Source organism: Lepidochelys kempii, chromosome 14 (genome assembly GCF_965140285.1).
Source record: "Lepidochelys kempii isolate rLepKem1 chromosome 14, rLepKem1.hap1, whole genome shotgun sequence".
In the NCBI taxonomy this organism is placed as follows: domain Eukaryota; kingdom Metazoa; phylum Chordata; order Testudines; family Cheloniidae; genus Lepidochelys; species Lepidochelys kempii.
The window spans coordinates 23,346,040-23,362,003 of record NC_136393.1 but is presented as its reverse complement, the minus strand read 5'-3'; the positions used below and the strand labels follow the sequence as shown (position 1 = coordinate 23,362,003).

General features: G+C 45.2%; 2 protein-coding genes across 4 annotated transcripts in view; both read right to left on the bottom strand.

Annotated features, from left to right (window-relative positions):
• Positions 1 to 11,779, bottom strand: part of LOC140897797 (bMERB domain-containing protein 1) — a 75,127-nt gene extending 63,348 nt beyond the window's left edge. The window contains exon 1 of the mRNA XM_073310868.2: positions 11,719 to 11,779. The gene's annotated coding sequence lies outside the window, so the exon portion shown is untranslated. The remainder of the gene's footprint in view (positions 1 to 11,718) is intronic.
• On the bottom strand, positions 1,189 to 14,941 carry MFSD6L (major facilitator superfamily domain containing 6 like). 3 transcript variants are annotated; one of them, XM_073310856.1, is made up of 2 exons: positions 14,858 to 14,941; positions 1,189 to 9,645 (listed from the first exon to the last, which is right to left on the bottom strand). In XM_073310856.1, exon 2 carries the CDS (start codon positions 9,613 to 9,615, stop codon positions 7,654 to 7,656), a length of 1,962 nt encoding a protein of 653 aa, XP_073166957.1. In that variant the 5' UTR covers positions 9,616 to 9,645; positions 14,858 to 14,941; the 3' UTR covers positions 1,189 to 7,653. The 3 variants fall into 3 exon arrangements, with proteins under 3 accessions (XP_073166957.1, XP_073166954.1, XP_073166958.1); XM_073310853.2 differs by lacking the exon at positions 14,858 to 14,941 and adding an exon at positions 11,719 to 11,802; XM_073310857.1 differs by lacking the exon at positions 14,858 to 14,941 and adding an exon at positions 10,366 to 11,673.
• Positions 14,942 to 15,964: the final 1,023 nt, after the last annotated feature.

Sequence of the window (15,964 nt, the reverse complement as noted above, 5' to 3'; positions counted from 1 at the left end):
GTTTAATTGCTTCACCTCTGTGTGTCTCACTTCCCCTCTGTAAAGCACAGAGAATACTGACCTAGCTCTCAAGAATATTGTGAGCTATTACATTAGTGTAATTAGTCCTCCATTAGTGTTTGAGAGGACTAAAAGCTTGAGTGAATAAATCAGTAGATGTAGACAAGAAAACATCCATTACAGCTAAATTTCAGGCATTTAGTATCAAACTTTTTTATTCCAAGAAATACTTTTGTTTAGTTGAATGTAAATTGAATTGTAATGGATTGTTTCATCTGGAGAAACCATTGGATGGAGGCTTTTGAGGAAAGAGACCGCCATTCTCTTAAGGGAGGCAGAGAAAGATGAACACGACAACAGCAAACGTGCAGGTGAAGGGGAAAGAGAAGGCAGTGTGCTCTCCCCTCTGAAGCAGTGCCGCAGAAGGTGCTTCAGGTACTGCTGAGGCACAAGAGGGTGAAATGATCTGTCCTACAGGTACAAGGCCCCATCATAGGAATAGATTCAGTGATCCTGATCCAGATGCAGTGTTACCAAGTTAGGACGAATATTTTTAAACCCAAGTGCCCAAAAGTCACGTACCTAAATACATATTTAGACACATAGATAAGTGTCTACATTCTCAGAGGTGCTGCACGCCCATCCGTGCCAATAGGAGCTGCAGGGGCTTGAGACCTCCTAGTTACTTGCCTACATTTGAAAACACTGACCACAGCTGCCATTGGCTGCAGTGAGATTTTGAAGATGAGACCTGTCATAGGCTGGGATTTTAAAAAGCATCTTAAATGACTCAGGTGTACTATTCCTGTTCACTTTCTCTTGACAGTGAAAGTCATGTAGGTGCTTTTGATAATCCCACCCAGGAGCCGTACAGCTCAGTATGGGATGGAGTGGTGCCCAGTGCCAGCATAACACTGACCCTCTGCTCAGCTGGAAAGATGGATTTTTTAATTATTTTAAATACTACTGTGGTTGACTCCAAAATACCATGAGCGAACTTCACCCACAGAGAAAACACAACCCTATGGCTGCAATGATAACCATTAGAAGTCATGAGGTGGTCACAGGTTCCAAGGGCACAAGTCATGGAAGTAAACCAGAAATACCAAGTCACCCATAACTAAGAGCAAAGAGAAACAGCCTAGTCTTAAGTCAGTCAAGGATTTTAAACAACACAACATTTCTGATTAGTTAAAAAGGTATTTATTCTGCTTGTAAACTCAGTGCAAATATATACAGATGACAAATGAGGAAGTGTTTATGAAAGGCAGAGGATTCTGGAAATGTTGATTTCAAATTGAAAGACAGCAGCAGAACCCAGCATGGATGACCTGTGATTATTCACAGCAGTTGACGTGAATACCTTTTCCCCCTCTTAATAATCAATGATTTGCAAATACAGTACCATCACCTGCACTGTATTAATGCAGTAATTTAGGGTATTAAGGAATGCAATATCTGGCAGTTGACGAGATTGTGTTTTTTGGAAAATATATAACCTCAGTATTTTCATGAGCTGTTCAGCCCAAGGAGTACCTTGGGCTTCCTAGTTCATGCACTAAAAGTTTTTAGGAGTTGCACTGTACTTTTCAACTTTTGGTCAAATCATTTATTGTTAATGAGGCAACCAAAATCTCTGCAAAGGCAGGAAATGGCTGTTTCCTGTACAAGTACAAACACCTGTTGGTTTATTTATACTTCAATTTGTTTTGAAAATCAAGCCGCTAATTATTGTACCTCAATTAGACATGTAAAATGTAAAAGAATCCCAGCATCTGACTGTGACTCAACTCATTAAATGAAGATCATCTGCCATAAAACCCATTTGTGAGCTCTCAATGAGAATCACCTCAGATTTGTTTTCACTGCTCTGCATTGCAGGGAAAAACAACAGTGTAAACAGTTTGATCAACAGAAGAGTTGAATATTTACAGGGATATTCTCTTCTTCAGGAATGTAAATCACTATTGGCCAAAATGAGAATGTTTTAGACATTTATACTGTGCTACTAAAAATACAGGATTTAATCTAGCAACAGTTAAAGAATCACATGGCTGAGTTTATGATCCAATTAAAGCATGAAGGTCAGTTTGCTCCACAGTACACGCTATCATCATCAAATAAAATCACTTTGCAAAACGGACGGCAGAAGTAATTTCAAATGAAAAAGTTACATTCAGATGTGTTGGACGTTCCACATGGTAAGGTTGGAAGTCAAGTAGCAAGCAGGCCAGCACATTTATGTTCCAGTCAGCATGCCCTGTGCAAATCAATTCTCAAGTATAAAGGTGTAAGTCTGACTACATGCACAGCCTTCCTAAGTCCTAGAATTCAAGGCTAAAAGTCTTTAATGGACCCTGTTCTAAAAGGATTTTAACATTAGGCTGCATAAGAACTGATTTACTAATAGCAACACTTCCAGTGTAACTGAATAATATGTCTTAAAAGCCCAACTATTTCTCTGTACATAGTTATTTCTATAAAAAGCCAAAAGGTGCATGTACATTGATATCCAGTAGAAAGGGTACATATATTAAAAGCTTAATATTAAAGTGCATTGCCCAGTTCAAGAAAACAGTAACACAGTCTCTATGGTATTTGAGATATGCTGACAAATGCCAAAAAGATTAAACTGCAGGTGGGAAAACATTAAGACAGACATGGTGATTCAGAGCTCTTTAAAAAGGCAATTATTTGAGCAGACAATAAGAAATTTTCATATCGAGCCAAGCGCACACAACAAAATACACAAGAATCAAAGCCTTCAAAAATGCTTTTATGATGAAGCAAGGGCCATGTACTGTCAATTAACCGCCACATTGTTAAACTTCTGCCTATGATCACATTCAAATATATCACTGGGCAACACAAGGCAGTGATGGTTACCTGCAAAATCTAGGTTCCTACATCCAGGTTTTACCAGCTCTTTTCAGTTTGGTGAACCTGAAATCCTATTCTTGTGGAAGAACTATAAAATAAATGTTTGGCTCCTGATTACTTGACAAGTCATGTGATAATTCAGCTGTTTTCTATTGCTTAACTCCATAGGGATCAACAGTAGGGAACTCTGGAATCATCGTTAATAATTAGATTGCATATGCAAACAACAGTAACATGACTGGCTCAGAGGTCAAATTACAAGATGTTTTTGAATTCATTCTATGTCCAATCAAACCACATACACAAAGTTCTGTTACCTGGCTGGCTGGATCACAGGACTATACTTTTTCACTAGCCATCTAACGTTATCTCCCCATTAGACTGGGAGGGAGTAGTTTTAGATACTAGAGTGATCGTCACTATAGAAACCCTAGAAGAAGGAAGTTAGAATAGATGAAGAAAGCAAACTGTTATACTAGAAATCCATAGCCATAGCAGAAAAATTTCTAAATATTACAAATGAAGATATTAAGATTAAATTTGTAAAGGTGCCTCAATCTAGCCTCTATTTTTGGGTCACAAACTACTAGCATTTTAGGCATTTCTTTACCTAATTTGTATGCATCATTGACTTTGGGCACAGTAACAGTATTTGTATTACAGTAGTGCCCAGAGGTCCCAATGAGGATTGAGGCCAGTTAAGCTATGCAATGTACACACACACACATAGGAAGACTTAGTCTCTGCCCCTGAACAAGTAGAAACTGGGTCTTTAAAAATATGTCTTTTTGAATGAATGTAGCAATATATACTGTATGCTGACTTCATGTTTAATAAGCTCCAAGAATTCTCAGGGTAAATATTGATATCTGTCTCAGTCAATATTTATCTCTTGGGTTAGTTCCCTACATGTTCACCTATTCAAGAGTCAATACTTGCTTAATATCTCAAAGTGTGTACAAGGTATCTTCAATTATAAAGTCTACAGAAGGTACCATCTGGAGAATTTGCAACATTAGCAATTCAATATCGAGTTCCAATCTTATTTCACTCTTCCAAGAGCTTAAATCTGATTTGGAGCACACCATTCACACAGCCCTCAGAACAGCGTATATTTCAGAGACAGGCAAAAAGAATGAGCAGCATTTTTACTGGTAAAGTAATATGGAAAGTCTTACTGTTGAAAGGCAGCATATTCCATGATAAAAGAGGGCAGATTCAGGAGAGCTGCAGATTTTAAGTTTTGGAACATGCAAATATTCCTATTTGTAATAGAACATTGCTGAAAATATCTGACATTTTTGTGAAGTTACAGCTAACTGGAGCCACCCTAAGGTAATGGACTAGAAGAGATCTATTTGTTACAAGCAGAGCTGGGGCAAGTATTCATTACAAAACCTGAAATCCTTTCTAGAAACTCACCTGGCTTTATATTTCATTACAAACTCAAGTGAAAAAAGCTTTGTGGAAAGGTTTCCTGAGTCCACTGAATCATTTTGGAGCACCCAGGACAATTCTTACAATTCTGAATCAAAAGCATGAAAAATTTACAATTTCACCTGAGTTTTGCTTTGAGATTGTAGTTCTGTTGGAACGTGCAACTTTAAGGAAATCTCAGAAAATGTGAACCACACATGAATAGAAACTAAAGGAAAAGTTTCAGCGTCACACTGTGAAATGAAGCCACCCTGCTGCACACAGCTCTCGTTACAAGGTTTGTATAGGACACAGATGAAAAAGCTAGAACTTAGAATGGTGAAGAAGGTAATTTTCTTAGGTTTCAGTGATAAAAATCAAAACATAAGATGATGCAACCAGTTATTCAAATTCTGGCTATTTGAATCAGAGTTGTGTAACGTTCTGCAGAGTTTAAAGATTAGTTATGGTCAGCAAAGTGACTATGTTGACATCTTCTTACACAACCAATCTGCTGATTTTAGTGACTGAGGCCTTGCCTACCAAAATCAATCTAATCTGATCTTAAAACCTCAAAAAACAAGGATTCCATAATCTCCCTTGGAAGACTATTCCAGAGCTTAACTATGCTTATAGTTCAAATTTTTTTCTTAATATCTAACCTAAATCTCCCTTACTGAAGATTAGGCTCATTACTTCCTGTCCTACCTTCAGTTGCCATGGAGAACAATTGTTCACCATCCTCTTTTAACAACCTTTTACATATTTGAAGACTTATCAGGTCCCCCCAGCGACTGCCCCCAAGTCTTCTTTTCTCAAGACTAAACACATCCAGTTTTTTTAGCCTTTCCCATACGTCAGGTTTTCTAAAGCTTTTATAATTTTTGTTGCTCTCCTCTGGACTCTCTCTAATTTGTCCACATCTTTCTTAAAGTGTGGTGCCCTGAACTGGACATAGTACTGGACTTGACCTCTCCAGTGCCAAGTAGAGCATGACAGTTAGCTCCCATATCTTACATATGACACTCCTATTAATAACAAAAAATGATAGTGAAACAGGAAAACATCCATGCAGGAATTTCATTAATAATTTTGGGCTATTAGTAGGTGATCTAAGTACATGTTGTTGATGCGGGTGTATTTCTAAATCCACCAAGCGTACCCATTCATCACTTATTTTACAAGAGTGAATACGTATGTACTCTACACAATGGCAGTTTAGTTGACATGGGGTTGTTGTTTTTTGAGTCCTAATATCATTAAAAGCCTTGACAAGGTTCATAGTTGTTCAAAGAATGCTAGGGATATGACAGAAGCCAACTAAAGCAAATGGAATTACAGCTAAAAAAAACCAACTAAAAGGTGTTAAGTGAATGTCAAGGACAATTAAATTTTGTCCCTTGCTTTGGTGGGTGGAAGGGCCTGGGGATGCTGTCGAACCAGCAAGTTGAGCCTCTGAAGGGCAGGAGAATCACCTATTATTCTGCACACTGCCCTCACTGTTCATTGCTGGGGCAGGGAGTACTGGAGAGATAGACACAGCCACAAGCAGAGAAAGGGATGGGAAGTGTCTACACAAAGGTGTTGCACAGATTTAAGTAGAAACAGACGTAGTTAATGTCTGTTGTAGACGAGCCCTGAGTCAGTTTCACTTCCAGATTTTTGTGCTGTAAAATCTAGAGTTTCAACCACTGAAGGGGACTGTTTCTGATTAAAAAAAACCTGTTTTCACTGGACTTTAAAAATGTACATTTCCATTGGTCTGAGGTTTTACAAAAGCCTGTTTTTACTAAATTTTGGGCCAAATTTAAGTTCTCTCTATTTATCTAAACATCCCCATGTATCAGAGTGTCTAACAGATGCTGTCCCTTTAAATAATGTACTCGCAATTTCTTTATTTTACTTATGGCTTCTGTCAGATATCTTTTAACTTTTAAAAAAAAGTAATTAGTGCTAAGTACTACTGACCACCACTTGCTGATGAGGTATCACGCGATAATAGGGCTGAGATGCAAACTATTTTGACACTAAAATTGTTCCCAGCTTGTTTGGTTTGAATTCCTATAAGATAGTAACATTTTTTTTTCCTTCTGATGGACAAGATAACGTAAGTTTTGTAGCTATTCTTGGCACTAAGACAATTCTCTATATAAAGCATTTCTAGTAGAGTATGCTGCAAGACAAAGTGGATTTGTGCCAGCAAGTTGAAGGCAGCTTATTGGGTTGAAATGACTGACATACAGATCAGTAGTTACTGATGTGTAACTAGCAACAAAATACCACTCAATGGTATCCCCTTTTCTTGCTGGTCGCTTCTGTGCCACTTCCTACTGAATTAGGAAGGTGTTAGGTCAAACATTAATTAAGCCAAGTGCATATTATTTTATTTACAGCTCTTTTATGAGCCCTGCTTCTATTGCATGTTAAATGTGCCAAAATATTTAGTTTGCTTGCAGCTACCACTCTCATGGTTTGTAAAACTTTAAGCATGAACTAGCAAACTATATCGAAACACCCACTAAGTATTAAACCTCATCCGTCTGCAAAGGAAGAATGTAAACTTTTGAAAGACAATATAACTACTACACTGGCACTACACTCAACCTTAGCCTGAAGGGCAAAAAGACTCATGGCCCATTTTTAATAAAGTCTAATATGGACATTTTGGTGAGGTCAGCCAAATCATTTTTATTTTGTAGGTGCCTATGAAGAAAACTATGCTGGCATTTGCATGCTTTTGAGATTATAATTGGACAAATCTCAGGGGTTCTTTAAAGTTACTCATTTACCAGCCCCTGAGAACTGCAGATATATTCCTGTCCAAAGGCACTGAATAATGTACTTTAAAAAACACACGTTGCCCAAACTGACCCCAATCAAAGGGGTGTAAAAAGTGCCATGTTTAATTTGCACAAAATAAAGCAGGTAGCAGCTATCTTTTGAAAGATATAAAAGATGGGGCTCTATCCATCTCTACCCTTAATATGGAGATGCAGTCTGCACAGAGTCCAGGTAGAGGAAGGATAGCACTGTGGTTACAGCAGCACCCTGGGACTTAGGAGATCTATTTATTTTAGCAAATGCATATCTCAAAAGGCCTTCCACTTGGATTTGGGAAACATAATGATTAAGTTAAAAAATGCTACAAATATTTACTATAAATTAATCTTAAGAAAATAAAAGATTTATAAAACATAGTTTTTATACATGGCTTTCCAAGCAAATATGTACACTGTATACTCCACCACTTAGGAATTATTAGTCATTCCTGGGCATTTCCTTCCCTCTTGCCTAATAATTTCATCTTTACACTCTGAATCTGTTCTACTGCAGATTAGCTGATCAAATGTGATTATGTTACCAATTCCTATTGAAGTTCTCATCTTTCATAGCTTTCACTAGCCAGTCCCTTTCCTTCTCCTCGTCTGAGTCACTCTCATCACTAGGATCTGCAGCCAGGAGACGAGAATAATTAATTTTTTTCTGCCGAGGCAACTTAGACTGGACTATCAGGAACAAGATTAACCACAGTGCCAAACTTATAGAGCATGCCCTGTACAGAACTGCGAAGCCAAAGTTGCTCACAACAAATCCCCCTGCAAAGCTTCCCACGGTAGCTCCACAACCATGTGAGAGGCCCTGGAGGACAATGTGCAGAGCTCTCTCCGTCCCAGGACTGGCTACATCGTCAACCAACATATTAACTGCCCACCATAAGGCACCGTTGCTGAAGGCACACAACATCTGAGTAGGCAGTACTGACCACGCATTCCACAGGAACGAATAGTACAGAAGCTGTGCTGAAAGGCAGCCTAAACTCAGTGCAACAGTACCACTACTTGAGAGAGCCCTTAGTAACTTGCTTTTGAAGATATAAAGCAGAATTTCAGCAATCAGTCCAATAGCCACTGAGAGACCCATGTATAATTCACTACTGCCTCGGTCCTGCATTTGCCAGAAGAGAAAATTCTGCACAGTAGATCCAATGACTCCTGTAAGGAAGACGGTGACAGCAGAGAGAATTGTTCGGCCATCACTTCCAATGAGGTTCAGAGCTTTGACAGTTTTGTTCACATGCTCTGTTTTCTTGGAAACATGGATAGGAAGAAAGACACTGATGAGCAATGTGAGTGTGATCAGTACAGCATAGCCATAGAAGTGCACAGAGAGACGAGAGATTTTAGCACTGAGGAAGCAGTTCAACTGATCCACAAATATGGTGATACTGCAGGCTCCTCCAGATGCACCCAAATAACTCCAAACCCAAAGCTTCCCATATCTGTCAGTTGCGTCAACAAAGTCAAGATATTCATAAAGACTGTCATCAACCATCCATTCGAGAGGAGCAGCCAACAGCTCCCAAAACACAACAGCACCTAGCACCATGAGAAAAATCTGGTGCTCACGGTCAAGAAAGTTAATATCTTGTAGGAGCTCAAAGTTGACATCCCGAACTTTCTCAGGGTGACTTGACAGAGTCTCAAAAACATAAGAAGCTCGACCAGCAGGGTGAGGGTTTGTTTGAAATAAAGAAAATTCAGTACTTCCACCAATAGAAAGGTTTTTCTCAGGGTTACCATTCACATTCAACAGCTCAACCTCTGGAGTTTTGCTTTCCTTCTCAAGCCTACGGATTTGTGTTTCATTTGAAGCGAGTGTCTCAAGTTCTTGTATCATCTGGTTAATTGCATTCATAGAAGCTATCTTGCCAGAAGGCCTATTATGGTAAAGGTCTGCAGTTGTGCCCACTTCACCAGTTCTTTCACCATTCTTCTTTTGTGCATCCATAAAGGTAAACAATTCTTGGAAAGCTGAACTTGTTAGCGGTGGCTTTCCACTCATCACCAAAACATTTGTAGCTGTTCTTAGTGTTTCTGCAGATACCATTTCTTTATTGGTAACAGTATTGGGATTTACAGCACTCAGATTGTTCAGACTCATGTCAGGCACCTCTACTGCATTCAGTAAGCTACTTGATTGCTGGCTTATATTACAATATTTGTACATGACATCCTTGCTCAAGGGTGGGACAAGTGTAAGCAGCAAACCGGTTCCCACTGAACACAGCAATGATCCAGTAATGAGAACTTTCCTTTTACTGTGGCTCTTTGCAAAGTAGGAGCATAGTGGAGCCCAGAGAGATGATATCAAGTGCTTAATTCCTATGATAATACCTACTAAAGGGGCTGTCAACCCCAGCTGCCGGAAGTAAAGAGTTAAAAATGGAATGACACAGGCGTTTCCTGCACTGTAAAAAAAATGGAAGAGGCTGGCAACAGCCAGCGCTTTGTTAACATCCCACTGTTTATTTGTACTCATGGCTTCAGTTGCATGCTTTTCGAATGGGACCTGAAAAGGAAGAAGACACAAAAACAAACCCTTTTTGAGTATTTCATAAATAATAAGTTAGAAGAGAAACAGGCTTTTTAGAAAGTGTCAAATATTTCACTACTTATAAGCCTGGCAGTTCAAATGCCAAGCTCTGAAATGTTTAAATTGAAAAGTTTAAAAATGAAGTGAGCTCACAAAAAGAGGTTTGACTCATAGACTTTAAGGTATGAAGGGACCATTGTGATCATCTAGCTCTAGTCTGACCTCCTGCACATTGCAGGCCACAGAATCTCCCCCCTCCCCCATGTAATAGACCCCTAGCGTCAGGCTGAGTTACTGAAGTCCTCAAATCATAGTTTAAAGACTTCAAGTTACAGACATAAGAGATATTAGTCCAGATGAAAAGGCTGAACATAAGAACAGTCATACTGGGTCCATCTAGCCCAGTATCCTGTCGTCCAACAGTGGCCAATGCCAGGAGCTTCAGAGGTGAACAAATAAAACAGGCAACCATCGAGTGATCCATCCCCTCCTCCACTCCCCGCTTCTGGGGGTCAGAGGTTAGGGACACCCAGAGCATGGGGCTGTATCCATGACCATCTTATCCAATAGTTGGGCCCCACCAAATCCACGACTGTGAAAAATGAGTCACGGACCATGAAATCAAATCTCCTCTGTAAAATCTAGCTATTGGAGGGGAGGGGCAGGGCTGGGGACACCCCAGCTGGGGACTCCTACCAGGCTCTAGCTGCTAGTCCCAGCAAGGCTGCGGAGGGACAGGATTTCCTCTTCCCCTGCACAGCTGCTCTCGGGGGGAGATCAGACCCAGCTCTGGGTACCTCCCCCAGCTGCAGGAAGCTCCATGGTGCCAGCCTTCAGAACCCAGCTCTGAAGGAAATGCACAAGTGAGGGTGGCAATCCAGTGACCCTCCCCTACAACAGCTTTGTGACCCCCTATGGCCCCCTTTTGGGTCAGGATCCCCATGGTTACAACATAGTGGAATTTCAGATGTAAACATCTGAAACTATGGAATTTACCGATTTTAAAATCCTAGGACTATGAAATTGACCGAAATGGACCTTGAATTTGGTAAGGCCCTAATAGCCACTGATGGACCTGTCCTCCATGAACTTATCTAATTCTTTTTTAAACCCCATTGTAGTTTTGGCCTTCACAACCTCCCCTGGCAAGCAGTTTCACTGGTTGACTGTGCGTTGTGTGAAGAAGAAACTGCTTTTGTTAGTTAGTTACAAACCTGCTGCCTATTAATTTCATTGGGTGACTCCTGGTCCTTGTGGTACATGAAGGAATAAATAATACTTCCTTATTCACTTTCTCCACATCATTCAAGATTTTATAAACCTCTATCATATCCCCCCTTGGTTGTCTCTTTTCCAAGCTGAAAGTCCCAGTCTTTTTAATCTCTCCGTATATGGAAGTGGTTCCATATACTTAAATCATTTCTGTTGCCCTTCTATGTACCTTTTCCAATTCTAACAAAACAAATGGTAACAAAACAGCACAAAGTTCAGATACTGTCCCCATTCCTCAGTTTATTATAATAGAGCTAAAAGACACTTAAGAAATGCTATCATCATATCTAGTATTTGTGATCTAGCCAGTTTTGCAGCTACACTTTTGAAAAACTCCACTAACTGTACTTTGTTCTACATCAATGAGGAGGAAAATCATCTCAAATTCATTGTATTTTGTACCAAAAGCACTTTTCAAACTGTTTATAGATTAATGATACCTGGCGCTCCATGTAAACTCTGAAATTTCCTTCAACAAATCCTCACCGTACACACATTTGAATTTTCCTAAAAAAGGAGACAACATATTTCTGTAGCTCTGCTGGGGATTAGATGCATCAGGAAATGTTTTAAATTCTCCACACCCAGCAGCTAGCAGGGCAGAATGATACTGTAGAAGGAGGTATACTTAGATTTCAGAGTACGGAGAATTATTAACACAGTATATACTATTTGTTTAACAGTGGCAGCATGAAGGTTTCCAAGACAAAATGGTAAATGAATGGCACAAAGACTCTGTACTGGTAAGTGATAAGAATGCATGAGTAAGCAACTTACACAATATTTCTATGGTGCTGGGATCAGGAAGCAGTGTGTGAATCTGGTCACACTTACATCACTGTGAATCAGAAATAATTCTATTAATCAAAGAGTTATACAGTTGTGTGCAAAAGAGAGACCAGACTCGGGCCCAGACGTACTCCAAGACTATTGCTGCTGGATACTAGTCCAACCCCCTGCTCAAAGCAGGACCAATCCCCAACTAAATCATCCCAGCCAGGGCTTTGTCAAGCCTGACCTTAAAAACTTCTAAGGAAGGAGATTCCACCACCTCCCTAGGTAACGCATTCCAGTGTTTCACCACCCTCCTAGTGAAAAAGTTTTTCCTAATATCCAACCTAAACCTCCCCCATTGCAACTTGAGACCATTACTCCTTGTTCTGTCATCTGCTACCACTGAGAACAGTCTAGATCCATCCTCTTTGGAACCCCCTTTCAGGTAGTTGAAAGCAGCTATCAAATCCCCCCTCATTCTTCTCTTCCGCAGACTAAACAATCCCAGTTCCCTCAGCCTCTCCTCATAAGTCATGTGTTCCAGTCCCCTAATCATTTTTGTTGCCCTCCGCTGGACTCCTTCCAATTTTTCCACATCCTTCTTGTAGTGTGGGGCCCAAAACTGGACACAATACTCCATATGAGGCCTCACCAATGTCAAATAGAGGGGAACGATCACATCCCTCGATCTGCTGGCAATGCCCCTACTTATACAGCCCAAAATGCCACTGGCCTTCTTGGCAACAAGGGCACACTGTTGACTCATATCCAGCTTCTCGTCCTCTGTAACCCCTACGTCCTTTTCTGCAGAACTGCTGCCTAGCCATTCGGCTCCTAGTCTGTAGCGGTGCATGGGAGTCTTCCGTCCTAAGTGCAGGACTCTGCACTTGTCCTTGTTGAACCTCATCAGAGTTCTTTTGGCCCAATCCTCCGATTTGTCTAGGTCCCTCAGTATCCTATCCCTACCCTCCAGCGTATCTAGCTCTCCTCCCAGTTTAGTGTCATCTGCAAACTTGCTGAGGGTGCAATCCACACCATCCTCCAGATCATTAATGAAGATATTGAACAAAACCGGCCCCAGGACCAACCCTTGGGACACTTCACTTGATACTGGCTGCCAACTAGATATGGAGCCATTGATCACTACCTGTTGAGCCCGACAATCTAGCCAACTTTCTATCCACTTTATAGTCCATTCATCCAGCCCATACTTCTTTAACTTGCTGGCAAGAATACTGTGGGAGACCGTGTCAAAAGCTTTGCTAAAGTCAGGGAACAACATGTCCACTGCTTTCCCCTCATCCACAGAGTCAGTTATCTCGTCATAGAAGGCAATTAGATTAGTCAGGCATGACTTGCCCTTGGTGAATCCATGCTGACTGTTCCTGATCACTTTCCTCTCCTCTAAGTGCTTCAGAATTAATTCCTTGAGGACCTGCTAGGTCATCTAGTCCAACCCCCTGCTCAAAGCAGGACCATCCCCAATTTTTTCCCCCAATCCCTAAATGGTCCCCTCAAGGATTGAACTCACAACCCTGCATTTAGCAGGCCAATGCTCAAAACACTGAGCTACCCCTCCCCCCGGAAAAAAAAATCCGCAGCCACATGCAGACCGACCCCCCGACCACGCCCCAGCCCTTTCCGCCCTCCCCTCGCAGAGTGTGGGGTGGGAGTCCAGGTGGGTGGAGGCGGGAAGGGGCAAGACAGGCCCTGGCCTCTCAGCCCCAACGCAGAGAGGGAGGCAGGGTAGCTCCTCTCCTTCCTGGGCTTCCCATGGACCGGGGGCGGTTGGGGCGGGCTGGCATGGGGGTACTGAGGGGGGCATGGGCATCCTCAGAGTCCTTCCCTCTTTGGTGGTCCCCCTTCCGCCCTTCCCGGGGCCCCCCATGGGCATCCATGGGCCGCCTCAGGCCACACAAGTCTTTGAACCACCACCTTCCACGGGCCGTGAGGCTCGCAGAGAGTGCTAGATACCTGGCTCCTGGGTGAGGGAAACGGTTCCAATCCCTCTGGGTTGTCCCCCGCCGCCGCTTCCAGCCTACGGGGTAGGCAGGCGAGCGACGGACGGCACGCGGAGTGGTGCCCGGCACCCGCCAACTGGCTCCGCATTACCTGGGGGGGCATCGTCCCAGAAGGCACACTGGGAAGCCGCTGCCAAGGCCTCACCCCACTCCCAGGGATCCAGGGTTTCCCTCTCTTCCCAGCGTGCCTGGGAGGCAAACGTGACTGGGGCCACCGCCGTTTTTGCATCCACCCCACATGCACCATCCCGGCCGCACACCCCACATTGAGCTCCCTGTCCAGTGTCGGTCGCCCAAGGCCCGGTCCCCGTCATTCCCCACATGCCGAAGCGGTGTGGAGGACTGTCCCAGCGACCGGGGGCAGACCGCACAGGCGGGCAGCATCTCCGAGAGGGTGGGCGGCTCGGGTATAAGCACGGAGGGGATGGTGCGACGGTGGCCCAGCAGCGGACCAGCACAGATGGAGGAGACCCCCCTCCGCCGACCTCAGCCCTGGCCCCTCCCAGCTGCCTGGGAGGAGGGCACAGAGCAAGTGCGGAGGGGGCGCCCGGCCCTCCACGCGCCCAGGACCCCGCCGCCGGGGTCCCCTCCTGCACGTGGGGTGGCGTCCGAGGCCTCGGTCGTCAAGCTGCAACGCCGTCGGGGGACCCCGAGCCTCTCTGGAGCCGGATCTCTGGAGGTTTCTAAGAACAGGTTGGACAAACACCATCAGGGATGGTCCAGGGTCACTAGGTCTGGCTCGGCGGAAGGGGGTGGGGGGGGCTAGACGAGATTACCTCTCGAGGCCCCCTCCAGCCCCCCATTCCTGGTTGTAAGATGCGGAGTGATGGCAGCTCTTCCACCCACCCATAGGGCAGGGCAGGGGCACCACGGCTGCCCCCCATGTCCCTGCTCTGCAGGGACAAATGCCCATTGTCAACCCAGCCACTGGGCCACCAGGGAGAGCCCCGCCAGCCAGCCAGGGCCACCAGGGGCCTACTCTGGGCTAGGAACAGGGGGCCCTGCCAGCCAGGTCCCACGGGTGGGGGTGGGGGCTCCCCCCACGGCTCCTCATCCGTGGGCGACCTCCCCTCCCGCCGGGCAGGCACCGAGAGACCAGCCCCCCGCCCCTGGTCCTGTACCTGGGGGTTGGCGCTTCACACGCTGCGCCGTACGGGCTCACCCCGGCCACGCACTGCGCACGCGTCACCTGCGCGGGCCTGGCCCCGCCTCCTGCACCTGCCGAGGGCGGGCCCTCGCTCGCGCCCCTCCCGACACCTACCCAGGGGGCCGGGCTCGGCTGCCGCCCGACCCCACGGACCACGCGCGGCGGCCTCGGCAGCGAGGGGGCTGCTGCTAGGAGACGGCCAGCGACGATCGAGCGGCCCTGCTCCCGCGGGCTAGAGGGGCCGGCAGCGGGAGGGGCAGGGGGAGAGCGCAGCGCCCCCTGCTGGAGGGGAGAGCGAACTGCAGCCCGGACCCGCCCGACTCCTTCTGCCCTCCCCTTCTTCTGCTCCACTTCCCCTTCAGGCCCTTCTCCCCTCACATCATCCCGCCCCCTTCCTCCACATGACCTTCCCCACCCCATCACATCGCCCATCCCCCTTCCCTTCCCCCGCAGGCCCTTCCCCCCTCACACCACCCCTCCCCCTTCCCTTCCCTTCCCCCGCAGGACCTTCCCCTGCCCATCACATCACCCTTCCCCCTTCTCCTCAGGACCTTCCCCCCCCACACCACTCTTCCCCTCTTCCCTTCCCCCCTCACATCACCCCTCCTCCTTCCCCCACAGGACCTTCCCATCACATCACCCCTCCCCTTTCCTTTTCCCTTCCCCTCCCCCACAAGACTTTTCCCTCCCCCTCCCATCACCCTTCCCCTCCCCATTACATCACCCCTTCAGCCACAGCCCTTCCTCTCCCACCTCCCCGCCCTTCTCTCAGTCCAGCTGAGGCCTGGCGGAGGATGGGGTGTTGCAGGCCATCACCACCACCACCCCTCCAAGACAGTTCAGAGGATGGTGTTTGCCCCTCTCTCTCTGCTGGTCCACCTGTGTTAGGACCAAGGGCAGGAGTGGTGCTACTGCCAGGCCAGTAGTAGCATTGACCCCCTTTGAACTGGGACTGTCCCACTGGCTTCAAGCAGGGGCAAGGACAGGATCTAGCCTGGCCTATGCTAAGGTATGACAGGGAACCATACCAAGCACCAGGGAGAGCAGCAGGCACCCACCTCTGGGGTATGGCAGGGTAGCC

Excerpts from the sequence above, each read along its gene's own strand:
- MFSD6L (XM_073310856.1), bottom strand. The coding sequence starts at position 9,615 with ATGAGTACAAATAAACAGTGGGATGTTAACAAAGCGCTGGCTGTTGCC.